General features: G+C 38.7%; 2 protein-coding genes across 3 annotated transcripts in view; both read left to right on the top strand.

Annotated features, from left to right (window-relative positions):
• LOC139937577 (mothers against decapentaplegic homolog 3-like) overlaps positions 1-13,300 on the top strand; it is a 41,493-nt gene extending 28,193 nt beyond the window's left edge. For both annotated transcript variants that reach the window (XM_071932784.1, XM_071932785.1), the window contains 3 exons: positions 581-793; positions 2,583-2,720; positions 5,631-13,300. In XM_071932784.1, coding sequence (XP_071788885.1) covers positions 581-793; positions 2,583-2,720; positions 5,631-5,899 — 620 coding nt within the window. In that variant the 3' untranslated portion in view covers positions 5,900-13,300. The remainder of the gene's footprint in view (positions 1-580; positions 794-2,582; positions 2,721-5,630) is intronic.
• A 1,665-nt stretch (positions 13,301-14,965) lies between these two features.
• On the top strand, positions 14,966-27,895 carry LOC139937348 (uncharacterized). Its single transcript, XM_071932452.1, has 9 exons — positions 14,966-15,114; positions 16,678-16,739; positions 17,663-17,825; positions 19,584-19,636; positions 20,441-20,519; positions 20,777-20,856; positions 22,083-22,209; positions 22,625-22,716; positions 23,667-27,895. Exons 1-9 carry the CDS (start codon positions 15,008-15,010, stop codon positions 24,947-24,949), a joined length of 2,046 nt encoding a protein of 681 aa, XP_071788553.1. The 5' UTR covers positions 14,966-15,007; the 3' UTR covers positions 24,950-27,895.
• The last annotated feature ends 62 nt before the right edge of the window (positions 27,896-27,957 follow it).

A 27,957-nucleotide genomic window follows, 5' to 3' on the forward strand; every position in this document is an offset into this window, starting at 1 on the left:
TTGACCCTTCTCGGTTTTCAATCCGTATCAATTGTGTGAATATTACAGATTTAGAAAAACAACAACTAATTGAACAAATTAATGGTTAAATAGCGAATAGAAAGCAGTCAGGCTTAATACAAATGACAAAACAAGTTATTTATTTATCAAAATCTTGTTTCGCCAACCGTTACACATTTGCATTCTTATCAATTGTGTGAATACAACAGATTAAAAAAAAAAAAAATAAAATGTAAGAAAAAATAGAAAGTTGTCAGGCCTAATAAATTGAAAAACTAACTTAAGTTAAATTTAATATCTAACTTAATAAGAAACTTTATACAAAATTTGTTTATGACCACTTAATAGGCTTTCACAGATTTGCAGCCCATACTACTCGGGATGAATACTACAGATTAAAACAATTAATAAAAATGAAAGGCATAAAAACAAATAGAAAGTAGTTAGGCTTAGTAATTTGACAAACCTATTATTATTATTATTATTATTATTATTATTATTATTAACTGAATACAAGTTTTATTGTGGTTGTAACGGCCCTTTACTAACCATAATCTTGTTTTCGACGACCCCTTCACAGATTTACAGCCCGTATCATACTGCGAGCCCCCCTTCTGGTGTGCTATAGCTTACTACGAAATGAATCAGAGGGTAGGAGAGACCTTCCATGCGTCCCAGCCCTCACTCACCATAGACGGATTCGTCGACCCGTCCAGCTCTGAGAGATTCTGCCTCGGCTTACTGTCCAATGTCAACAGAGATCCAACGGTAGAAGTCACGAGAAGACATATTGGTAAGGATTTTTCTTGTTTTGGATGAATTGTAACTGATTTTAATTTTGATTTTGATGCAGTTTCACCTTTATTTCCAATGCACAAATAACAGTGGTTATGAAAAGTAGAACCTTGCATTTATTAATAATAATAATAATAAATCTTATAAAGCGCTGGTATCTAGAAAACTATTCACTGCGCTAAAATATGACCAAGGGAAAAATTAATGGTAGGCTTGACTGAAGAGGTAAGTTTTGAGATTGGATTTGAATGAAGAAATGTCAGGTTGTGATCTAAGGGTGAGAGGCAGGTCGTTCCACAGGCGGGGGGCTGCAACCAAGAAACTTCTATCCCCATAGGTTTTCAACCTGGAAGGTGGAACAGCAAGCAAGTTGGCATCACTGGACCTTAGCTGGCGAACGGGCTTATACGGCAGGAGAAGCCTCTGCAAGTACAACGGGGATGAAGTCTCTGTCATACAACGGTATGTTGTACAAAGGAGTTTGAAGATGATGCGTTGCTCAACAGGGAGCCAGTGTAATGCTTGAAGAACTGGGGTGATATGCTCAAACTTTTTTGAGCGTGTTAGGATACGAGCTGCAATGTTCTGGATTCTCTGAAGGTGATGCAAGGTGGAAGCTGGAAGTCCATATAAGAGTGAGTTGCAGTAGTTGAGCCGAGACGTTACAAGTGCGTGAATGAGTTGCTCTGCTGTTTTGTCAGAGAGCAATGAGCGGATGTGGTTTATGTTCTTCAAGTGGTACATGGCGATGCGGGAGGAGTTTTTGACGTTGGTTGTGAAGTTCATGTGCCTGTCAAAGATGACACCAAGGTTTCTAGCTGTGTTGCTACAAGGAATGACATGGCCATCAATCAGGATGCTGTGAATGGTGTTGTGGCGATGTTGACTTTGGGAGTTCAGCAAGAGGATGACTGTCGTTTGTTTGCGACCATCCATTCCTTAACTTCGGCAACACACGCTTCTGTACGAGCAACTGCAGTGTTTGCGTTCGTGGAGACAAATGGCAGATATAGTTGTGCGTCATCCGCGTAAAGCTGAACGGACAGACCGTGGTTATGAGCAATGTTCGCAACAGGTGAAAAGTACAAGGAAAATAACACTGGACCGAGCACCGACCCCTAAAGGGAAGCCAAAACGTGGTGTAGTGTTGGATGAGAAGGACCCGTCAATTTTTACATTTTGGGTGCGATTTTCCAGATATGAAGTAAACCACTTCAAAGCAGTTCCAGTGATACCGAAATTGTAGTGAAGACGTTGAAGGAGGATTTGGTGGTCGATAGTGTCAAAAGCACCAGAAAGGTCAAGTAACACTAAAATTACAGAGAGTTTCTTGTCAATGGCTCCGAGGATGTCATTTTGAACACACAGGTGTGTAGTCTCGGTGCTGTGGTGTTTACGATATGCCGAGGTGTGTTAATCTATAAGGTTGAGTCGCATCTCAAAAGATGCAGTTTTACAAGATATATATTGACTGGAAAACTAGTGTGGTCAAGCTGAAACTTTGCAGGTTTTCTTTAAGTTCTTAAAACTTTTATGCGTTCTGAAAACCTAGTGTTTGTCAGTTGACAAATACTTGACTTTTTGTCCAATTTGATGTTGCATCAAAGTTTTTTAGCATTTTCTTTGATTTCACATTGCTTTTTGCTTTTTTTTGTAAACTTTGAGTGGCATTTTTAATCTCAAATGTGGTCTTTTTTTTCTAGACCAAACAAAACTTCCTGCAACTCTAATTAAAACATCATAACTAAACAGTATGTCACCCTACTGTCTGTCCATCCTGCCAACAGGTAAAGGAGTCAGGTTATACTACATCGGAGGAGAAGTCTTTGCAGAATGCTTAAGTGACAGCAGCGTCTTCGTCCAGAGTCCCAACTGCAACCAAAGATATGGATGGCATCCTGCCACAGTCTGTAAGATACCTCCAGGTATGGCTGTAACCAATTACTGTATAATTAGTTCTAAATAATAACCGTATAAATGCGCTTAAAGACATTGGACACCATTGGTAATTGTCAAAGACTAGTCTTCTCACCTCGTGTATTAAAACATGCATAAAATAACAAACCTGTGAAAATTTGAGATCAATTGGTCGTCGAAGTTGCGAGATAATAATGAAAGAAAAAACGCCCTTGGTACAGGAAGTTGTGTGGATCATAAATGCTTGATTTTGAGACCTCAAATTAACGTCCGTCAATGTCGGTTTTTCCCCATAACCGATATATTGAAAATTTAAGATCGAGTATACTCGATATATCGAGTATTTCCGACGTGCAAGATGAAGCCTAAAGACAGCACTTGGTATACTCATGGAGGTAGAAATATATATATACCGAAGACTGATAGTTCAATAGGGTTACATTTAAACCCGTTTCTGTCTGATCCCCCGAACTTGTTTGTAGTTAAAACAATTTCAAATTGCGCTAGTCCCGCCCCGATTATTTCTGGTTTTACAACAAAGTATGATCGCCGCTACCGCTGGCTTGGCCAATTGGTGAACGCTCACCACAATTCTCGGTTCGTGATTGGCCATGATTGGCCGTCTCAAAATTACAAAGAGCCTTTGAGAGTTGTGTGACTCGCCGACATTCAGGTGTCAGTTGACGATACATTGACGTAGAAGTGTCAATCAAGTTGTCTGATGGGCGCAGGCAGGCGGCTTTGAGTTAAGATCTGTGGTATGATGTGAAAATAAATATAATTTGGTGCGGTCAGAACTAGATTAGGTAGACAGGCCTGCTGTTCTATGTGGAGAGTGAAGTGTGTTAGGAGCGTGTCGCTTCAAACTTTGTCAACACTAAATGTAGGTACTCAACTTTTTCAGAGTCAAGAAAATGCCCTCGAAATCAACAAAAATTCACGGCAGTACATTGCCGTGCCCTTTTTTATCTAAATGTTGTCGGTGGCCCTTTTTCAAAATTGTTAGATACATAATAAATGTCCGCTGGTATGTTTACACTACCTTTACGGTTGAGAATGGTTGAGATAATCATCGAAAGAAATTCACTAGAAAGTCCCGCAAAACACAGACCTACCATTCCGTGGTCACAATATACAACGCACGCAGCAGTCACATAGTTTCCAATTAAGGCTCGTAGTCTTTTTACTTTGCATTCTACAATAAAGGCAAGAAACATTGAACGCTAGAAAGCCCTCTATTGGCGAAATAACACAGTGCATCACGCAATACCGCCTTGACCAAAGACTGCACGTGTCTGTGCAATAACCACCAACGCTGGTGTGCACGCTTACACTGTACAACAGCATAGTCTTCGCTGGTACGCACGCAATAGCTGCCGACAGCGTGGTCTGCGAAGCATATAGTTCCTCAGAAATGTTAGCTCGTTTACAAAAAACAACACAACATGTAGGATTTATTTGACCAAAATGACGCCAATTACGATTGGATCGATAGAAAGATTATTTTACTGTATAACGTAAGATTGTTTTCTTCCTTGTTTTGTTTTGTCTTGTTGTTTCAGGAAAGTTTTTGCAGAGTATTTTTGCAAAGTCAAAGCGCTGTGATGAAGACGTATTGATTTTGATCACTTTGCGCAATGGGAAGTTGCATCTTAAACAGCCGATAGGCTTGGGCAGCAGCGGCGGTTTCTTTTGAGGTTTTATTGCGCGCTCCTCGCGGGGTCGTAAACTTCTGCTGCGGGCGGCTGATGGCGAAAAACACAAAGAACAAGCAGACATACTTGGTTGTAAAACGTATTTTATTTAATAGGGCAACTCAAAATGATGAAACTACATAATGACATCGGCTTTTTTAATACTCAAACACAGATTTCTTTTAAATAATCGGACACTCTTTTGGTATTTTCGATATCATTTAGGAACATCAAATTTTCAAAACATCAAAATTTTCGATGTATCAAAAATACGATATTACTATATGATTAAAAAAGTGACATCGGCAATTTCGATGTCAAGAGTTTTTTAGTATTTTCGATTCGACGGACGTTACCTGAAATTCTAGATCTGAGGTCTCAAAATAAAATTTGTGGAAGATTATTTCTTTCTCGAAAACTATGTTACTTCAGAGGGAGCCGTTTCTTACAATATTTTCTACCGTCAACCTCTTCCAATTACTCGTGACCAAGTAAGTTTTTATGCCAATAATTATTTTGAGTAATTAGCAATAGTGTCCACTGCCTTTAAATTTACATGTATTAAAATTTGTTCTCAGATAAAATAAAATAAAAACCCAGTTTGGACAATCTTTGCTAAACTTTTTAGAATGTCTAGCCATCTTGATTTAGTGATTTGCCAAGATCTTCATTCGCTTCTCCGCTTTTAGACGCACTAGAGGGGTTAGCCTTTGAGATTGTCCAAAGTTTTCTTGTTGAAACAAAGCTTTTCACATTTTGGAGGTTGCAGAGAAGCTATTTGTTATGAAGATCTTGACAATCACAAAATCATGATGGCTAGACATTCTAATAAGTTTGGCAAAGATTGTCAATTTTTTTTATTGTAACCTAAGAACAAATTCAAATACTTGCAGATGCCTGTAAACTTAAAGTCCAATGTCAAATGACAAGTTTTGTTTTAACTTTGAGTATCTTGTTTACTGCCCCTTTGCTTGCGTTTTTGTTCTTTTAATTGTTCACAAGCTAGATCATGTATTTTGACAGATCCAGCCAATGGTTACTGGTATAGCCCCCTCTTGTGTTTATATTTAGTCAGCCAGTCTGTTTCATCATTTTCTGGGTTATAGTTCACCAGCATCAACATTTACTTTGAGGTTTATCTTACAAATTCTGTAATGTTCCTTTAAGATTACATGATCTTCTCTAAGTTGTTTATCTCTACTCTCTTTTCACTTATCTTGTTAGGCTGTAATCTAAAGATCTTCAACAATCAAGAGTTTGCCGCTCAGCTCTCCCAGTCCGTCAACCGAGGCTTCGAAGCCGTCTACCAGCTAACAAGGATGTGCACCATCCGCATGAGCTTCGTCAAAGGGTGGGGCGCTGACTACAGGCGCCAGACGGTAACCAGCACGCCGTGTTGGATAGAACTTCACCTTAACGGACCGCTGCAGTGGTTAGACCGGGTGCTGACGCAGATGGGCTCGCCGGTGGATAAGTGCTCCAGTATGTCGTGATGTGAACGCCATCGGGCACCCTGTGCTGGTTTGTGTGTTATACTTGATTGTCAAAGTTAAGATCGCTCCCCCTGTTGAAAATGTGTAATCAGCTTAAGAAGTTGGACATTACCGGTCTGGGGAAGAAACCACCCCTGAGTTTTTGATTTGATGGAGGGTCCACAGGCCACACCATTGGTCGGGCCAATGGGAGACTTTTGAGACGCTGGTGGCGGCAGACATACCGGCCCTTTTTTGTGGCTCTTGGCGTCTGCGCACATGCTGAGTATTGCTCTCGTAGTTCTCAGCTCGCACGCTACTGGCGAGAACTGTGAAAAAGGACGGTCCAAAAGTCTCCCATTGAGAGGTCAAAGGTCAACACTGTTGCAATGCTAAGGTTTGGAGTAGTTGCGTTCACAAAATGTACAGCTACTCTTTTTGGGAGGAGTGCTTTCATTCATTGTAATTTTTGAGGGGTGGGGCGAGAGAAGTTGTGGGGTGAGCAGAGCTGCCTACTCTCCGTGATTCTGTAGAGTGTTCCTCTGAAAAGAAACCAATCTTGTCATGATCTGATGGACAAATTAAAAAAAACTCCCTGATTTTGGCAAACTTTTTCCCCTATTGTGCTGAGTTTAATTCTAAATATCTCCCCGATTGTTGAACAAAATCTTCCTGATTGCAAAATGCAAATGTTGGCAGCCCTGGGTGAGTAGTGTGCTGAAAACTATTCTTGAGAAGAAAACTGTTTCTTGATGAGTCAAGAAAAATGACTGTTCGATATCGACCTTTGGTGTACCCTAAGATCTTGTTAAAAACTTCCCTCTTGTAAACAAAATGGCAAAAGTGGCTTCTTCTCCTTGTTAACGAAATTGCGAAAGTTTTTTTCCTCCTCGTTAACAAATGGTTAAGGTGACCCTTTCTCCTTGTTAACAAATTTGCGAAAGTGACCCTTCCTCCTCCTTAACAAATGGTGAAAGTAAACCCTTTCTCCTTGTTAACAAATTTGCGAAAGTGACCCTTTCTCATTAACAAATGGCGAAAGGGACCCTTTCTCCATGCCCTGTCATTTTTTGGCAACACTTGGGGGAAATCTGACTTTGACTTTAAACTTAAAAGAAAAGAAGAAAAGAAAGAAAGAAAAAAAAAATATGAAAGAGCAGCTTGTAAAAATGATGAAATTGATAAGATGATAATATTTTTTATTGTGAAACTAAGAGATTTAATGTAAACCTGCCGCCTCTGGCCTCTTTGTAGCTGGTGTCAAGTTACCCTAAAAAAAAAAAAAAAAGAGATTTTTTTTATGACTCGGTAAATTTTTTATTTGGATTATTACTGTTACTGTTTTATTATTATTGTTTATTTATTCTATTTGTTGTTTTCGATTTTTTTTTAGCGAGGGGGGTAGATTGTTGTTAAATCTCGGATGTACGTCTTGGTCGTGCTATAAATGCTGTTTTTAAATTGGTCTTGGTCTTGGCGTTGGTTGTGGTCTAAGCAGCAGTTCCAACATCTCAGAGTTTGGTGTTTTTTTAAAGGATTTATCTCGGGGTGGGGGGGGGGGGGTGGGGGGTTATCGGAGCTATGCTCTGAAAACGCTTCTTTGTTACACTGGTCTTCAGCCTTAATACTGTATCCAATCCATAGAAATAGAACCCGGAAAACGCTGAGCTCGACCACCCTCTGTGCTGTCTGTGGATGTGGCATATCGATACAGCGCACTTCTTGGGTATGGCAAAAATGATGATCCCGTTAGACGCGTGTATGGCAAAATGAACATCACGTGACACGCGTGTATGGCAAAATGGCAATATGTCGGCGCAGAACGACTGATTCTAGTGTGTTCATTGGTCAATGATGATGTCATTGAATGGCAAAATATTTTGCCATGTACGTGTAACAAAAATGGCCTCTGGCGTCCATAAAAATGGTCTCATAGCAAAACTGCATGCACAATGAAACACTCGGCGTTCTCCGGGTTCTGTTTCTATGATCCAATCACAGCGTTAGGTTCTTCTCTAGTCCAGGACTTTCACGTTCATAGAAATACCGACAGGGATTTTCTTTACCCTGCAATTTACATCTTAACTTTGAGAAGCTACCAGAGTCATACCAGAGTCATCTTGTAATTTCGACAAAAAAAAAACATCAAAACACACAAAATGGGTTGCTCCTTCTGTTAATTTCACCAGACATTTAGGAACTTAAAAGGCCACCATAAGTTCAACATCATCTCTACTACCTTCAACAGAAGTCAGTTGCACTTTCATGCTTTCAAATTTCATTTAATTTATTTGCTGTGTAAAAGTCTGAAGAGAAGGAATTCCAGCCTGCATCCTCAGCTCTTGGTCTCAATCAGTTAATGGATTTGGTTCTGATGCACATGCACAGTTAAGAACCAGAGGGCGCACTACTGATGCTGCGTGCACAAACGCGACGGGGACCTTAAAGAGACACACGCGTCGTTTTGGTAGATGAACTTTGTACGCGCGTTAAATGTGAAACACACATCGTGTGTGTTGATAAACTCACCACGCCGTGCGATGCTGTTTTGTCAACTTACAAAATGGCTGCATGCGTGCGTTCCGGGCCGCGTATATACATGTAGGGCAGTGCGCCCTCTATTTCTTATATATCTCTATGTGCACATGACATCATCTCAGTAGGGCGCCTCTCTCAGAGGTCAAAAAGTGGTTGTTTACTGGCCAGTCCGTGCCACACAGTAAGAGGGTTAACTTGTTTTCTGTGTAGATACCTCCAAAACATGATGTTATACTTTCGGCTGTCATTGTGCATCTGGCAGTGTTGGTGATATTAAATGGTCAGAGAGTAGGAGGGTTAAGTTGTGTAATACCTATGACCCACCATTACAGTGTAAGTTGTACTTGAAAAAAGCTATTCTTTGTGGTTTTGTTGAAGCAAGATTGAAGCACAATTGATTTAATCACTGAAGTCAGCAGGTTCAGGAAGATGTTGTTTTTGTTGTTGCGATTCTAAGTAAAAACTGAAGCAGACCTTAACAAAATATAGGTATTATATTTATATATGTTTATAATGGTTGTCCACAAAAGTGCTCGTTGTCAAGCCAGGTTCTTACATTTTCAAAGAGGATAGTATAATGCAGACATGATATTCTTCCTACTTTAGTCTGATTTCTGATATATTTGTTTGCCCTTTGAAAACCTTAAACAAATTGTGCTTAAAGGCAGTGGACACTATTGGTAGTTACTCAAAATAACCTTTCTTGATTACAAGTAATGGGGAGAGGTTGATGGTATAAAACTTTATGAGAAACAGCTCCCTCTGAAATGACGTAGTTTTCGAGAAAGAAGTAATTTTCCACGAATTTGATTTCGAGACCTCAAGTTTAGAAATCAAGCATCAGAAAGCACACAACTACGTGTGACAAGGGTGTTTTTTCTTTCATTATTATCTCGCAAATTCGACGACCGATTGAGCTCAAATTTTCACAGGATTGTTATTTTATGCATATGTTGAGATACACCAACTGTGAAGACTAGTCTTTGACAATTACCAATAGTGTCCACTGTCTTTAAGTAACCTGAAAAGTATGTTAAAGTCTACATAACTCGTAGGCCAGCCCCTGAACTGAATAAAATTGTCGCACTTTTTTTTGTTCAAAGGACAAAATGTTATGCCTGTTTTCTGATAACCCTTGCTCCCTAGAGTGTGACGGTAAGAACAATTGTGCAATGCTTTGTGTTGGGGTAACTTGTGTTTTGAAGACCCCATGGACCATGGTATTTGTTATGTCAAATATTTACAGAATAGTCACAGAGCCAGAATCAATGCGGCCACAATGTGTACAAAAACGCAATCATGTAGTTGATGGCAGTTGCACCTGGCAGAATGTTATCAATTTTGGGTATGAAGAAAGGAGGCATATCACAGATATTAAATTTAAACAATATTGGTTTTACATGTGATAATAATGATACAAAATGATATTTCTCCTATGACCAGGGCCAAATTTCATGGCTCTGCTTACCACCGATTTCTGCACTTACGATCACCATTCTCCGCTTGCAGGACAAGTGCCGAATTTCTGCGCTACCTGTGTAAATGGAGAATGCCTAGTAACAAGGAGTCAGGCGCGCAAACCAAAGTACCCTGCTTCCGCAAGCGCTTACGGTAAGCAGAGCCATGGTGTTGTGCACTGTTCAGTGTATTGCCTGCCGAGAAATGCCATGGAATGCACAAAGTCAACCTATTTTGTAAATGGGGTGAGATGGTCTATATTAAGAAGAAAGAAAAACAAAACGGAAAAAACCCTTCTCTTTTTACAAATCCATTTGCCCATTTGTTTTTTTATTCCTGATAAAAGGTTTTAATTTTGTTTATGTATGATATTCCCAGACACCAGGATATCGCCCGTAAGGTGTGTTTTTCCTGTTTGTTGGTATAATAATAATTATAGAATTGACAATGCAGGTTTAAAACTATTGTCACTACCGATGGAACTTATAAAACCAAAAACCATGATTAAAATTTAAACTCATGCCATGTAAAATAAGATTAAAAAAAAACCAAAAAAAACTTATGCTGTAAATTTTGTAAAGATGTACCCGTTGCTTGTGCACACCTCTGTAGTCATTTTACTTTGAACAAAATAAACCGAAAGCTTTTTTGCTTCACTCGTGACTATTGTTTTAAGAAGAAGAAAAAGCACCATATTTTGTATTTGTTGGTAAATTTTATAATTGTATTTGAACATTGGTTTAATACCACCACTGTGGTGACATGATGGGAGATGCAATGTGTTGGTAACCCTTCATTTGTAGTGCCCTATAGGCCCAATTTTACAGAGCTGTGAAGCACAGAAAATATTGCCAAGCAATTACTTATGCTAAGCAATTAGTTTTCTTAGCAAGAAATGAGTGGACCCGGGCCCATTTTCATAAAGCTGTTTAAAGACAATGGACACTTTTGGTAATATTGTCAAAATCCAGTCTTCTCACTTGGTGTATCTCAACATAGACCTTATCGCAAATACCAATGCGCAAGCGCAGACTGTTGAATGAGGTGCATTGTGGGATAGATATTAATCAAATTTTGCTACCAGCTAGACCACAATGCACCTAATTCCAAGCTTTACGCGCGCGCCCCAGTATTTGCGAAAAGGTCTATGTGCACTAGTGGAAAAACAATCGAAACGCACAGATTTGTACGCGCGGCGCACAGGATTAGCCAATAAACAGCCTCATTTTGACCTCTAGGTGAGGGCGCCCTACTGAAATGACGTCATGTGCATTAGGTCTATTGGTCGTCGGAGTTGCGAGATAACTATGAAAGAAAAAAACACCCTTGTCACAAGAAGTTGTGTGCTTTCAGCTGCTTGATTTCGAGACCTCAAACTCTAAACTTGAGGTCTCGAAATCGTGGAAAATTACTTCTTTCTCAACTACGTCACTTCAGAGGGAGCCGTTTCTCACAATGTTTTATACTATCAACCTCTCCCCATTACTCGTTACCAAGTGAGGTTTTATGCCGATAAATATTTTGAGTAATTACCAATAGTGTCCACTGCCTTTAATAGCAGAAAATAGTGCTTGGCAAATTTCTTTGCTTAGCAAAAAATGGGTGGGGCACCACACACAACAGTGTGAACTATATGGACTTTTGGCTGGTAACCACTTTCTGCTAAGCAATAATATTTGTCGGTGCCTAGCAAGTTTTTGTGCTTTTAGGCTTTATGAGATTGGGCCGAGTTACTAAAATGGTCAATGTTCGAATGATAACTTATGATTGCGGAGTGAGAGTTTTCTGTGCTAAGCAAGCTTTTGTGCTTAACATGCTTTATGAAATTTGGCTCTCATGGTCACTAGCCGGTACTGGGTTAGCGACTACGGTTACGGCTACGGCTGACCACCAAGTTAAACAACACTTTTTTGCAACACCCTTTACAATGTGAATGTGAATGGCCGACATTTTGACAAATAGTAGCCTCCTGTGAACAGGAAAGGGGCAAATAGACAGTTCACCAGTTCTTTTTTTTAAAGGAGGCAAACATGAAATGGGAATTACGGGAAGAAGATAGGAACCACATTAAATCCAAAGCTTACGACGAAAACCGTATTCTCATCTGAAATCATGTTAATACCGATGCCATTTGCCGTCCCTTTTTAAGAGTATTGGAATTAGGTATAGGATTTGAAACTTTGCATGGTGGCAACGATATGGAAATGTTTGCGGTAACACATAATGACTATCTCCTATGAGTTGGGGTGGTTCTGAAAAGAACAGTTGGTTTCAACTCATCAGAATTCAGTATTCAGAATTCAGTATCAGAATTGAACAGGAAACCTTTTTCTGCATGTCGCAAATATCCCGAATCCGATGCGTAAGGGATCCACTGAAGCAGGTTTTAATACCACCACTGTAGGGAAACTTCGTCAGAACTGATTCTGCTGAAAATTCCTTAAAAATGAACCAATCTGTACGTGTCCTGATAGATGTGAATACATTTTTTAAATCTCCCCTGTTATGGAAACCCTTTCCCTAGTGATTGTTGGTTGCAAGCTGAAATAGTTGGCAGCTTTGTGCTGCTGTAGACGCAATCATTGGATGGTTCCTCAAATGGGAGACTTTGGGACGCTAGGTGGCAGCAGACTTACCAGGTAAATAGCCATTGTTTACGTAGTTCTGAGCATGCGCACATTACCGAGAACAATGGATTTTACCTGGTAAGTCTGCTGCCACCTAGCGTCCCAAAAGTCCCCTATTATTAAAATGTGAATCCATGAGTCGAACATTACGCCTTTTCTATTGTGATAAACTGGTTTGCTTTGGTTCATACAATGTACGATGTTACCCAACTATAAAAAGTCATTTTGAGATTATATGGTGGACACAATACTCTGCCACTGTTGGATTTGGGTATATCTGTCTCTATACACCCAAACCAAACACTACCGTACATTGTGTAAACCATACCTCAAAAAAGGCTAAAACCAAATGCTGGTGATACCGATAACTGGAACAGTTTTCAGAGGGCAATTCGTAAAAAAAAAAAAATCGTTGGATTATAGGGCTGTGTCCGAGCTGGCAGCTTCGGCAACTGCAGTGCTGCCAACTTTCCCTGTTTCTGTATAAGGTTTCCTGAAAAAAATAAATCAAGCTGTCGATGTTCTGATGAACAAATTCGATAAGTTCTTCCCTGATCATTATAAACTTTGTTCCTGTTGAATGTAACTCTGATTGCAAGATGTAAAATGTTGCCAGCTCTGCTGCAACTGTTTTTTAGAAAGTTTATATCTTACGTTGGACAAAATCGAACTCGCAATATATTGACTCGATAAATACCCCTTATGTTCTTAGTCATTAAATGTCTGGCTTGCTTAAAGTGAAGGTTGATTCTACGTTGGCGTTTGTGTTGTTAACATATTATGAGAAACTGGGGATCCTAATAAAACATCTACATATTATTGTAAAAATTAATGTTAATTAAACTGAACGTCTGAGTTATTTGTTCTTGTTTGTGTGTGTTTAACATCATGCATTAAATGTTTCATTTTGCTGTATTTGACGTGGGACTCCATGTGCTTTTACCTCAAGCCACTGAATCTCTACAGAATGCCCCCTTTTGAGACAGCGGACCAGTCTATGTTGGATAATACCCAGCGGGTAAACAACCTTGCCCTGGTCTCTCAAACCTTAAAATTTAGGTTACGCAGAGTAATTGCAGAGAAAAGCTTAATAAGCCAGTTGCTAACTGGCAGTGCAACGCACATTAGATCAATGCTGCCTAGCCTACTAAAGTTTCGCAGAAACAGAAACGGAGCAAATCGCGCAAAATATCCAGTTTGTTTTAATTTCCTTGATCTGTTTCATTTCCTGTTTTGAAACCGAAACCATATAATTTCCTTGACCAACTGAACATTTTCTTTTGAAAATAAATCAAAATATTCGTGCTTATTTGTTATAACGTGGTGCCAATCTCGTCTGTTTTGCTAACAAAAACCAATTCTGTAATGTTCCTTTAAAATTAAAACCCTTTCAACTCATTTCCAAGTGTGTCGATTGTGGTTCGGTGAATCCCAAATGCCGGTGTGTTAGTCGACTTTCCCCGTCGCGGGTCATTATTGTCATCAAAACAATGCCGTGTGGTCGATCCGTTCTTTCAGTCCTTTAAATTGTAAAACAGTGACATCTCATGGACGCTGTGTCATGGTATGTATTTATTCAATGTAATGCCCCACAAGTCTGCAGGACCGTCAGTAAGATTTATATGGTTCGTCGATCAAACCTATCTATTTTGTCGACAAGGCGGGCCTTTTCAATGGATGCCTACCAGCCTACAAAAACCCATTCTATTCGACATAATGAACCATTTTTGTATCGCGCATATCACAATCACAGAGTATCTCTATGCGCTTTGAGATGAAAACCAAAAAAAAGTAAAAGTTACTAGAGATGTGAAGTAAATGCAAAAGCAAAATTTAGTTGATACAGAAAGAAGTACTGAAGGCTATTGCAAAAATAAATGTGTTTTTAACTTTGTCTTAAATAAATTCACTGTTTGAGCTTGTTTTATGGTGTCCGGAAGACTATTTCATAATTCTGCTGCTGCTGCTGCAAAAGCTCTGGCCCCATAAAATTTAGTAAAATTCGAGAGACAAACTAAGAGAGACCTGGATTTAGAGCAGAGATTACGAACTGGATGATATTTTTTGATGAGTTCCTGGAGATAAGTTGGGCCTAAACCTTGCAAACATAAGAAAGTTAATGAAAGTATCTTATACTGAATACGGTGTTTTATCGGAAGCCAATGTAAATCAATGTAAATCACGACAGTGAGACCAGTCGTTGATTGCCATGTATCACAATGTTTACATGTATATAAACAAACTGTGTTTTCAAGAAATTTGAACGGCTGTGACATATAACATTAAAGTGAAAGTTATTATTCCGTGAACTAATACACAAAGTGATACTTAACATAAACACAGAGCCGAAAATGAAACGGAACTTCTGCTTTGAAAAACAAGGAAATAATAACTCAGAGTGTGCTTAAGGTTGTTCTTCCATTGTTCAGAAGCTCATACTTGCAAAGTAGCCTTAGTAGAAGAATTCCCATGCGCAATTAGACAGAGAATTAACTCCATCTTCAACATGGAATGTCGATTGATGCTATTAGTTTGTATGTGTGTGGTGGGAAAAACTTGTCAAGAAGGGAGAGAGGATCGAAGCGCCAACGAAGGCAACACAACATACCCAAGGTATAATGTAGCAAAAAAACCCAAAAACGTTTATAATAAGGGTTGTTTATCTTTTAGTTGAACCATTGTTTTTTGTGTGTTTGATAGGCCTAACATGTAATGTTCTTATGCAGTGCTTATTTGCTTATCGCTTTAGTGCATAAGGGCCCCTGTTACTATGTTACTCTGTTCAGTTACTTTGTTTATAGTGTTTTCCCACCTGCATGTGTGCTTCATTGTCACTATGGAGACCGAGAACAAAACAGAATAAACGGTAACTGGGAAAATCTAAAGACCGCGGTGCCCCACAAGAAATTTTGTGTACAAAGTCTAAGGGAATACCTTCAGTATACAGGGGCAATGGAAAGAACAAAAGATGTCTCCACAAGGATGCAAAAAGGGAAAGTGTGCCCATGCAAGTGCCTATAAAATTATAATAATGTGCCTATTTATTATAGTGTGCCTATTATGTATACATGATGTGTCTACGTGCATATGTACCTGTGTGCCTACGTGCCTGTGTGCCTATGTGCCTAAGGAACATCATTGTTCAACCAGGATCCCACAAGGGAATACTTGAGAAAGGGGGAGTTTTAAACAGCAATAGCAGTACCCCATAAACCGGATATTTTTCGGCTATTGTTATTATCGACAATATAGGCTACCTTTTTATTTGTTTCTCGAGCCCATCACATTAAGTGAGGCAGGTTATTTTACCCTAGTAGTGGGCCTACTGATCCAGTCCATCGTCAGCTATTTGTAACATTTTGTAATCTTCAGCTTATTGTTATTATCGGTAATTAGAATACTTTTTTCTCTCGATCACATTCAGTGACCAGATTATTTTACGTTTGTTGTAGGCATATACCGATTCAGTCCAACATCACCTTTTTGTACCCTTCTGCAATCTTCAGCTATTGTTATTATTGATGATTAGGCTACATTTTGTTTCCCTTCTGTCGTACCCCATTCGAGCAGTGAACCAGATTCTTTTACTTTTGTAGGCCCTATAGGCAGTAGGCCTAAACTCATTTAGTCCACCATCATCATTTGTAGGCCTACCATTTTGCAATCTTCAGCTTTTGTTCATATCGATAATCAGGCTTCATTTTTTCCCATCTCTCGTAAACCCATCACATTCAGTGAACCAGATTATTTTATTCTTGTAGCAGGCCTTACTCGTTCAGTCCAACATCACCCTTTTGTATCTTTTTGCAATCTTCAGCTTTTCCTGATTATTATGATACTTATTTTTCATTCTGTGGCAACCCATCACATTCAGTGAATTGTATTTTTTACGCCTGTAGAGACCTACCGATTAAGTCCAACATCACCTTTCTGTATCTTTTTGCAATCTTCAGCTATTGCCTATTGATAATAAGGCTACCTTTTTTCGTTCTGTCGTAACCCTTTACATTCAGTGAACCAGATTTTGTTACTATATAGTATTTGTTTATATAGCCCTACTCATTGAGTCAAAAATCACCATTTGTACCTTTTCACAATCTTCAGTTTTTATAATAATAATTATTGATAATTAGGTTACCTTTTTGTCTTTCTTTCTTGTAACCCATCACATTTTAGTGAACCGGTTTCTGAAGTCACGTGTTCTTGGACTCCGTCTCAAAAAGTGACCTGCTCCGACGGTAAGAATCTTGAACTATTGCTTTCCAAAAGTGCCTTGAAATCAAGAAAAAAATGTACCATAAATATTGACATTATTTTATGTTGTGTGACTGTGTACTGTGAATTACGTGTGACATATTGCTAAAGAGCACAATCCCTACTTTGTCTAAGTTGAAGACATATTTTTTGAATTTTTTTTATATTTTGTTAAATGCATTTTTGTAGTTCTTTCTGTATTTTCTGTGATGTTTGTGTTCAGCGGGCCTGGTTTTCACTCTTTCATTTTCCAAAGTCGCTTTGAGACGTCATTGTAACTTTACGCTTTATAAAAACTGTTCATTATAATATTGAAGGCTAGCTCAATCGGTGTCACGATATGTCTGTTCTGTTTTCACTTTTTTCGAACTTTAGTAGATTTTTGATTCGTGAGATCGAAACTAGTTTAAAGCTCACTCCTCAAAAACTTCATAATTTTTTTAGCACAAATATTTTATTGGGGAATTTTTCACCGAGACCATCTTTGTATCTATAAGTTATCTGCGTAACAATGTCTTTTTGATAAATTCAATTCAATTCAATTCAATTAAAAAAAAATGTTCATCCTCAATAGCAATTACATTGTTGACTAGGGCTAGAAATTGGCAATCAAGATTTGTTGACAAAATGACATAAAGCAGAAGTGTAAAACTGGTTGAAACCGCAGCAGAATCTAGTACAAATGATGGACGTGCTTTATATAATGCAGTCGAGTTAGTGGGAATTTTGTTTATACTTTTCTCTGTTGTTAAAAAAATACTGTTGAGCCATTTAGCAAGTAGGGAGACTAACTGGGTTAGAGTTCAGAACTTACGTCTTGCCACAGACTCGCTGTAGTCATTTCGGCGTAAACACTGTTTTTGTTTTAATATTGATAATTTGTAAATCATTTTGATTCCCTATTCAGGTAAAGTTACATCAGGAAGTATTACAAATAGCATTGTTCTTTGTCGCAATGCTTCTCTTTCTGAAGACTGTGAAGTACTCACCATGGAAATGTGTTTTTGCCAACCAGATGAAAACATGACTTGTACGAAAATCGTTCTTGAACTTCAGAAAAGTCAAAACGGGTGAGATTATGTTGAATTCATTTTAAATCCTATTTGGCTCAGTGGTTTCTTGACTGCCTTTTGCCTGTACTTGGACCCCCGGTTCGAATCCCGGAGTCGTGCCTTAAGTTTGTTTGTTTGTTAATTTGTTTGTCCAGACTATTTTGCAGACAAACACCAAGATGGCAACAACCAATCTCTCTCATACAAACATTGGTTTAATGCGTTTGCACAATTCAGGAAATTGTGAGTCAATAACTAGACTAGACTACAACACTTTATCTACTCAATGCGAAATCAGCGGTTAGCTTTGGGGATTCGAATCTGCAAATCCGAGCCCTGCAGTCTAACCACTGGACCATTGTGACCAAACTTGCATGTGGATTGGGAATTGTTTCACCCAGTCCTCGATTACGGGACAGGGTGTATAACCATGGGCCCGTGAGGAAAGTATTTAGAATTCCTTCGAAAACGTATCACTGAGCTCGCAAATTATTGTCATTCTTTGAAGGTGACCCCGAAAGCCACTAGCACTGCAAATTGGGGGTTCCAGTGATTTCTTTTTCAGAAATATGAAAGGGCAGGTATTCTTTTGGTTTTGGAAGACCAAGACCAGATCTCAAATCTCACTTAAAGGGTATATGTACTTTTTCCTAACAAAAAACACAATGTCCACAGATTTATATTAAACTTACACAGTTTGAAGATTATGATAGTAGAAAGCTTCCCTTGAAATTTTACTTACTGAGGTGCTGTGGTTTTTGAGAAATGAGTAAAAGTAACAATTTTCGTCTCAGTTTTAGAATGTAAAAACGTATTAACCAGTTATGCAATGGTTTTGGTATAATATCATAACTGGTTAAGGGAATTTTACAAGCTAAAATAATTTTGGTCTTATGACACCAAAATTATTTTGTGACTTGTTTTACTCATTTCTCAAAAACTACACAACCTTAGTTAGTAATATTTGAAGGGAAGCTTTCCACTATCATTATCTTCAAACCCTGTTAGTTTAATGTAAATCTGAGGACATTTTAAAAAAGTACCCGAATCCGTTAAGGTTATGCCTACAATAACCCTGCCTGCACCATTTAATGTGTCCTTTTAATTATCACATTACATTTAAACGTACGTGCGGCGGATAACGAGTTTCCATCAGCTTTGTAACTGTATTATTTGTCCCCCCCCCCCCCGAGAACAAAATAAATAAATAAAACAATAGTTAGCGGGTTGACCGTTCGACACCATGACAGAGTCCTTTTTTAAGGCTAAATGACAACACAACAAACATAAACAATACTGAAATATTTGTTTGTGAAAACTATATAATACTTTCAGTAAATTTATATACGACTTAAAGACACTAGACACCTTCGGTAATTGTCATAGACCAGTCTTCTCACTTAGGGTATCTCAACATAGTATGGCCAAAATAACAAACCTGTGAAAATTTGAACTCAATTGGTCGTCGAAGTTGCGAGGTAATAATGTAAGAAAAAACACTCTTATGTGTGCTTTCAGATGTTTAAATTCGAGACCTCAAAATCAAATTCTGAGGTCTCGAAATAAAGTTCAAATATTTCAGTGAGAAACAACTTCTTTCTCGAAAACGACATAACTTTTAGAGGGAGTCGTTTCTCACATTGTTTTATACTATCAACATCCCTCGATTGATCGGTAACAAGATGTTTTCATGCTAAAATTATTTTGAGCAATTGCCAATATTATCCTGTGCCTATTAGTTTTTGATTTTTATTTTGCTTTTGTTTTTTCCCAAAGAAAAAAATTCAAACTGACACCGCAAGAAATGACGCCGTCCTGTGAGGATTCAGGTAAGGAAGTGAGATTTTCTGTCGACCGACGTAAGTTTTCTGGTCACACGAGGCATTAGCTTTGAGGCAAACAACATGCAGTGTATGCTACCGGGCCATTTATGGCAGCACACGAGTCATTTTCAAACAATACGAACCTCAAGAAAAATATATGAACAGACAAATTTGACTGCCTTTTCTGCTTGGAGATTGCCAAGGACTGGTTGCTTGTAAATTGTCTTGTGTGACATGGGCCGCACGCTCTGTAATATCACATGAGGACATTGGCGCCCAAAATGTCGCAACCAAAATTTACGTCAGGGTAATTGGTCCAATAGGCGCGGCCTTAAATGTTTTGGTTGAGAAATTAAAAAAACTTACTACTAAGCATGGCTCTTGACTGGGAATACATCTTCATTTTCAAACATACCCAGGTTTCTTTGAGGAAGTAAATCACAATTGCCTGAAAACATTTCTGTGAGCAATTGTGAAATTTAATACGGGATTGGCGTCATTAAAAATTCGTTTCGTTTTGTGCAGTTAACTTTCTAGACTGGTTTATATGTGAACAAGCTACCCTTTATTTATATATTTGGTTTGCGGTAACACCATGTGTATATCTACTTGCCAGGTAGAGTTATTTTAGAGAAATGTCTCCGCAATTAGTATATTATATAGCAAGACAGTTCCCAAATAACAAACTTAACCTGGTAAGTAGATACACAATGGTGTTACCGCAAACCAAATGTATGATGATACCTCACCATGCAATGCCCCAAATTAATCATTTATTGACCCTTTTTTTATCACCATGTGTCCCACCAGATTGTACCCAAATGTGCAGTGAGAAGTACGCATGTCAAATACAAGTACCTGTATGTAATGAGAATACCGATGGCGATGGGTAAGTGTAGCGTAATGGATTAATGGCATGTCGTGGCAGAGCGCATAAGAGCACCAGACTCAAGATCTGGTTCCATATTCTTAAGCTGCTCGTTAAGCACGCAAAACTAGCTAAACTCAACATATTTATGTTATTAAGATAATATTTCACATAAAAAAACGATTCTACTGTTTACATGTAGACTCGAAATATTAATATAAAAAATATAACCAAATAACAAATCATTGTTGACACGAGCGGTTTTTTGTTTTTTGCAGAAGCGGATTTGTTACCTCCCCCGAAAACGGAAACCCGTCAACTGGTGCGTTAACGACCTCCAAAGCTACCACAACTACAGGTAAATATATGCTGACTTTATATAGCACTTTATTTCCTCAAACTGTAATGATACTTAACTGTATTAGGAAAGTTAATCTGTATGTTGCGATAATCTTAATTTTAAGCTTATACCTCTTTTAATTTTGTTACCCATGCCATACGTCATCTGTATTCAAAGAATAAAAAAAACCTTCCTTTAGCTTAAGTTTGTAAAACTTATTCCAACCATACCTTATCTTGATTCAAAGCGAGTAAATCAATCTTTAGCGAAGCTTTATCCATGACATAACTAATAACTAAACCTTACTTGGTAACGTGTAATGGGTAGGTTGATAGTATAAAACATCGTGAGAAACGGCTCCCTCTGAAGTGACGTAGTTTTCGAGAAAGAAGTAATTTTCATCGAGTTTGATTTCAAGACCTCGGATTTAGAATTTGAGGTCTCGAAATCAAGCATCTGTAAGCGCACAACTCCGTGTGACAAGGGTGTTTTTTCTTTCATTATCTCCCAACTTTGATGACCGATTGAGCTCAAATTTGCACAGGTTTGTTATTTTATGCATATGTTGAGATACACCAAGTGAGAAGACTGGTCTTTGACAATTACCAATTGTGTCCAGTGTCTTTAAACGTTTTTAAATCTGTATTCAACCTATACCTTATCGTGTTTCAAAGACAGTAAACCAACATTTAGCATCAGTTACGAATGTCCACGGATTAGGTTTGTGTACGAGTCAACAGGGAATTAATTGAGACAGTGGATCAAAACCAGCGGATAAACAACCTTGCCCTGGTCACTCCAAAAACTTAAATGGTCTCACAAAAGCTTAAAGAGAAGGTACCAGTCTTCTCACTTGGTGTATAAAAACATAAGCATAAAATAACAAGCCTGTGTCAATTTTGTCATCGAAGTTTCGAGAAAAATGATGAGAGAAAACACACCCTTGTTTGACGAATTTATATGCTTTCATTTAGGAATAAAACACTTCTGGCTATACTAGAAGTCTTTTATTATTTTGGTGAGAAATTGCTTTTTCTCAAAATCTTTGCTACTTCAGAGGGAGCCGTTTCCCACAATGTTTTATGCCTTCAACAGCTCTCCAATGCTTGTTTTTACCGAGTCAGTTTTTAAGTTAATATTTGTTTTGAGTAATTACCAAACGTGTACCTTCCCTTTAATATCCATTTGCTAATTGCCAGTATAAAAAACTATGTGTTAACAATTTTCTTTAACAATGTATATAGATACAAATGGGGCACAATACCGGTTGATCGGCATCGGGATTGGCATTGTCATCCTTGTATTGCTCACAATCGCCATTCTCGTCGTCTTGTGCCGAGGTCAGCGGCGAGAGAGATCACACGTTCACGGGTAAGTTTATCATGTCTTTACATTGAAAACACAAATTTCTCTGGAAGAAAAGGGGTGTGGGTGAAAAGAACGATTTGTCCTTGATATATGAGCAAAGCAAAATGCTACAATAAATGTACAATTCGCTACTCAATACTATTGGCTGTATGAGTGTGCACACAAAGTGTTGCTATGCAAAAAATGCTTGACGAAATCGTTCCCGGTATCAGCCATGTGAACTTACCAGTACGTCTATGCTGGGTGTATGAGAGTCGCAAGAAATGGTTGTTATGACCAAGTTGCCGTAGTTGCCGTAGATGCCGATTTCAAAAAGCAAGAAAGTTCAAGACAAAATTTTCAGTATTACCAAAATGATTTGTATTTTGACCTCACACTTTTTTCTTAAAATATAACTTTTATTTTTTTTTCATTTTAGTGTTAACTGGGACGACCCGGGTTACATGGGAGTTGAGATTAAAGGACGACCCCTGCAGCGCCAAGGTGATGTCACAGATCATGTCCGAACAGGTAATTTCCATATTATAAGCATCCACTACTGATGGGTAGAGGTTGGATAAATTGCAGACGCAAGTCCTTGGCACTGTGTGTCCCCAATTCCCACTGTTTAGAAGATTGGACAATTATGGTGCTGTCAAATTCAGTGACACCCCAACATACACTGTTGTCTTGAGATTTACACAACATTGTAAAATAATGTTAACAAGTTTTATGGGTAGGGTCTATACGTCTAGGTATGACGAACATAAAGAGGTCCAGAAGAACCGGTTGATAATATGTGTCAGTAAATGGATTTTTGGGAGAGACCGCGAGGATGTCTTTTCAGATCCTCTCTTTGTAGGGAAAAAGTCGTTAGACACACAGGCCACTTCAAGGTGTAGGCTACACATCAAATATTTTCCCAGAGGCCGTTGCCACCAACCCATAGGCTGAAACAGCGTTACCTTCTTCACAGTCCATAGGGATGTAGGCTTAGGTATCATCCATTAGTTAGAAGCCGGTCTGGTACAGCAGAAAGCAACACTGATCGTTAAGTTTTTTGGCTTAAAGGCACTGAACACTTTTGGTAATTTCACAAAATAATTGTTGCATAAAATAACGAGCAATTGAGAGCTGTTGATAAAACACTGTGAGGAACGGCTCCCTCTGAAGTGACGTAGTTTTTAAAAAGGTAGTAAAATCTCACTAAAATATTTGAATTGAATTCGAGACCTCGAATTCAGGCATCTGAAAGCACACACAACTTGTGCGACAAGGGTGTTTTCCCCACGATTCTCTCGCAACTTCGACGACCAATTGAGCTCAAATTTTAACATGTTTGTTATTTTATTCATTATGTTGAGATACACCACGTGAGAAGACTGGTCTTTGACCATTACCAAAGGTGTGTGCATTTAGTGTCACGACATGGAATCGAACCCACACTAAGATTCTCTGCACTACCTTTTCCCGTTTTTCAGAAGATGGTTTTAACAATCAGACGTACGAGGATGAGATTGCAGTGGGGATTCGCGGAGGGAGCAACCGTACCATCACTCCTGTGGTGCCCCCTGTACCTGCCTCTCCGGGTGGGGTACCTTTAACGCCAGAGGGCTATGTGGACTACAACCCAAAGTCTGGGGAGACTTCACGCACGGCCAGCAGCGGCGGACTGAAGCACAAGGAGCGCCCGTTACCGGTACCTGGCTCCCATGAAGTAACATACGAGGAGATCAAAGACCTGGTCTCTACAGGACTTGGTAGTTCCTCGGCTCAGTTGAAAATCTCCTCAATACCCTCGGGTCATAATACTCCGGTCCAAATATCTGTCGTCCGAAGTAGATCAACAGGATACGTGGATGTCGACTGTCCAGACCCTGTGTTTGAAGCTACTCTTGGTTCGGACGGGAAGGACCCATGCTCAGTTGCCGAAACTACACCCAACGAGAAAGTAACTGTTGATCGAAGTAAATCGACAGGATATGTGGATGTCGACTATCCAGATCCTGTGTTTGCCACTACTCATGGCTCGGACGACACATGCTCAGTCGGCAAAATCACATCCAACGAGAAAGCATCTGTCGACCGAAGTAGATCGACAGGATATGTGGATTTTGACAGTCCAGACCCAGTGTTCGAAACTACTCCTAAGTCGGACGGGAATGAGCCATGCCCAGTTGCCGAAACCACACCCACTGAGAAAGCATTTGTCGACCGAAGTAGATCGACAGGATATGTGGATTTTGACAGTCCAGACCCAGTGTTCGAAACTACTCCTAAGTCGGACGGAAATGAGCCATGCCCAGTTGCCGAAACCACACCCACTGAGAAAGCATTTGTCGACCTAAGAAGATATGTTGATTTCGACACTCCAGACCCAGTTTTTGAAACTACTCGTAGCTCAGACGAGAATGAGCCATGCTCTGTCAATGAAACCACACCAGACGAGAAGTGTGATGGTCACGTGACCGAAGCAACACCCATTTACTTTATCTTGGAGCAGCCTCCCACTGAACCTGAGTTTATAACTGACTCTGAAAAGCCCGCACAGCGCAGTCGTGGTGCCCCGGGTCGTGATGGCCCCGGGGATCCGTTTGAGGTTGGTACCGAGGCTGATGTGATGTCACATGATAGGGAAACAGCGCCCTCACCCGGGGCCGGGTTGACCGAGCCACTGCAGATGGGGAAGAGACAGACTAGGTCCATGACGTCACCATACAGCAAGTTGGACCGGGGTCCCCTATGGCGAAAAGTTACTAAATAAAACTTATTTTGTTGTTGTTGTTGTTGTTGTTGTTGTTGTTGTTGTTGTTGTTTTTGTTGTTGTTGTTGTTGTTGTTGATGTTGTTACATTAATGTAAATAAATACTTTAATACTTTATAGTATAAAAGTGTGTTTAGGTGTGGGGTGCTGGTAATTCTGCTATATCTTTGTATTGTCATTAAAACACTTTTTGGGGGGTCTTCGAGATATGGTCTGCGGTATCGGTGTGCACTAAAACATTCAAAATCGCAAACTTAAAGGCATTTTCGATAACAACAACATGCCTAAAAATCAAAAGTTTCAGGTAGGTTCTGAAAATATTCACTCCAGTTCTCAAGGTCGGCTAATGTGCGTACGCGATGTTTTCAATTCCACCCCCTGGAAATTATTTTAGTTATAGGGTGCCTGTCTGTTTTAATAAATCAGATCGTTACTACCAGGAAGTGAATATAAGTTTAAAGGTAGGCTGCTTTACACTTACATGCGTGGTATAGAGCTGACCAAATGGTCGCAGATATCGTGTTATACTATAACAACAGCTCTAAATTGCTCGTTACCGAAAAAGATTTTTATGCTAACAATTACTTGTTACTGAGTGTGTTACCAATAGTACCCATACAAAGCCTTTAAGGTAGATGATGGTTTTACAAAAAAAGCAGAATGTCTTTTTGTACAATACAAAGCATGATGTACAATTTGATGTCGAACCAAATAAAGAGTATAAAACAGAGAACACGACTAACATAATTTTAGCAATGTTAAGTCGTTCATCTTTACAGACAATGATTAGTCATTTTTCTGAACGCATTTTAAACCTCTTTGCTGTTTATAAACAAGCCGCGCTGGTTGGCATGGGCGGCCAATGGTTTATAAGTAAAACATTAAATCTTTTTAAAGACAATGGACAACTTTGGTAATATTATTGTCAAAGTCTAACTCTTCTCACTTGGTGTATCTCAACATATGCACAAACAAAAAAACTGTGACAATTTGAATTCGCTTGGGCATCGAAGTTGCGAGATGACAATGAAAGAAAAAAATACCCTTGTCACACGAAGTTATGTGCTTTCAGATGCTTGATTTTGGAACCTCAAAATTCTAATTCTTAGGTCTTTAAATCAAATTCAAATATTCTTGTGGGAAATTTCTTCTTTCTCAAAAACAACGCCACTTCAGAGGGAGCCATTTTTCACAGTGTTTTGTACTAGCAACAGCTCTCCGTTGCTTGTCACCAAGTAACAATTATTTTTAGTAATTGAGTAATATAGTGTCCAGTGCCTTCAACACATGATGTTTTAACCACGTTAATTTTTTTATGTAAACTTTCAAAGAATTAAAATATCTCTCATGATTGTTTTCTTTGTTTCGAGCGAAGTCAATACTATATTTGGATATTAATTTGTGCAACATTGTCATAAACAGTATCTATCTGTTTTGGTTTTGCATTTATGGCTTTCTACGTTTTCCAACATCGGTTGGCAAAAACTCAGGGCGGTGACGTTGCAATACACCAGAAAGGTTTATTGGTAAACAAAATACCATTATGATTGGTCGTTGAACCACATTGTCACGTCACGTAGCAAAAATAGAACCGCTTGACGCAGCTTAATCGGAAAACCTACGGAAGCGTTTATACGGAGGGACGTTCAGTAAGCAGGAACAGTCATTAGCTAGAACTAAATGTATCTCATTTTCATATTATTGTGAATAAGCAAGAATCAATACAGTCATGTTTATGAATTGTTTTTTTTGGTAATGCCAGTCATGATGAGCTAAAAGTCATGATTATGATATAAACTTTAATCGATCTCTCTTTCTATCACTCATGATCTTGTATTGCTTGTCCGTATATGCTGTTATCTTGAAGTGTTTATACAGAAGCTATGCTTCTCTATGGTGTCCTATACATGTTGGCACCATAAAATGGTTTACACCCAAGTGTGATTGGGGTACGTTTTGTAAAACAAAACACAATTCCACATAAGAAGCTTAAAAAATACTTGATGAGGTGCTGTATTTTTTTTAGAAATGAGTAAAACAAGGTCACTCATTTCTCAAAACAAAAACTACAGCACCCAGCAAATAATATTTTAAGGGAAGCTGTCTACCATCATTATCTTCAAAATGTGTTAGTTTGATGTAAATCCGTGGACATTTTGTTTTGTGTCCTACAAAAAGTACCCAGACCCTTTAAAACAAATTATGCTTTATGCTTAAAAAATTGTGATTTCATAGAACTCACTACCCATCAAACTAAGAAAGGAGACTTCACACCACACTTTCAAGAATGATCTCAAAACCCATCTTCTATTCTGTTTATTATGTTTATTTGTATATAGTTCCAACATGTCAGCTTTAAAAAAGGTTTCACCCTGTGACCGACATGGCGCATTCTGAGTCTCCAATACTTAATAGACGAGCCATGCATGCATAGTGCTTTGATGTTTTTTTTTTTTGTGATGGGTCATAAAGCCATTTTTGTAAAAGATTATGAAGGAGAGAAAGGGCCATTTTGTGCGTTAAATTTTAAACAGTTGCTGCGTCTTATGTATGGTTAGGGTTATACCCTAAACAACCTACCTCACCGTGGTCACGTGGTTATACTGCGCGACGTGCAAGGTTGTGGATTCGAACCGATTTTCGAAAAACGTAATCTTGTTTAAAAAATAACTTTATTTCCTCATTTCCTCATGGGTTTGTTGCTGAATGTCGAGCAAACCAAAAGTCAGAAATACAGTTTCCTTTTATTTTAAAGGGTTAGTACATCAAGTCGTGCATAGAAGTCCACCGACAAACATTAACTTAGTAGACTTGATTCAAATCCCGCTCCAATGTGAGAGGTCCCTAAGCATAATTGCGCTAACTAGCAAACATAATAATAAAAATTGACAGTTTTATAGAGTCGGTATTACCACCGCTCTACCAAAAAACACATTGAACAATGAAAGTAGCATAACATAATAAGAAAAATAAACATAACAAAATGCTTCTCTATGAAGGTGAGTTTT

The sequence above is a fragment of the Asterias amurensis genome, chromosome 5 (assembly GCF_032118995.1).
Source record: "Asterias amurensis chromosome 5, ASM3211899v1".
Classification (NCBI taxonomy): Eukaryota; Metazoa; Echinodermata; class Asteroidea; order Forcipulatida; family Asteriidae; genus Asterias; species Asterias amurensis.

Excerpts from the sequence above, each read along its gene's own strand:
- LOC139937348 (XM_071932452.1), top strand. The coding sequence starts at position 15,008 with ATGGAATGTCGATTGATGCTATTAGTTTGTATGTGTGTGGTGGGAAAA. Across the intron at positions 16,740-17,662 it reads AAAAGTGACCTGCTCCGACG|GTAAAGTTACATCAGGAAGT; the intron begins GTAAGAATCTTG and ends TTCCCTATTCAG. Across the intron at positions 19,637-20,440 it reads GCCGTCCTGTGAGGATTCAG|ATTGTACCCAAATGTGCAGT; the intron begins GTAAGGAAGTGA and ends GTGTCCCACCAG.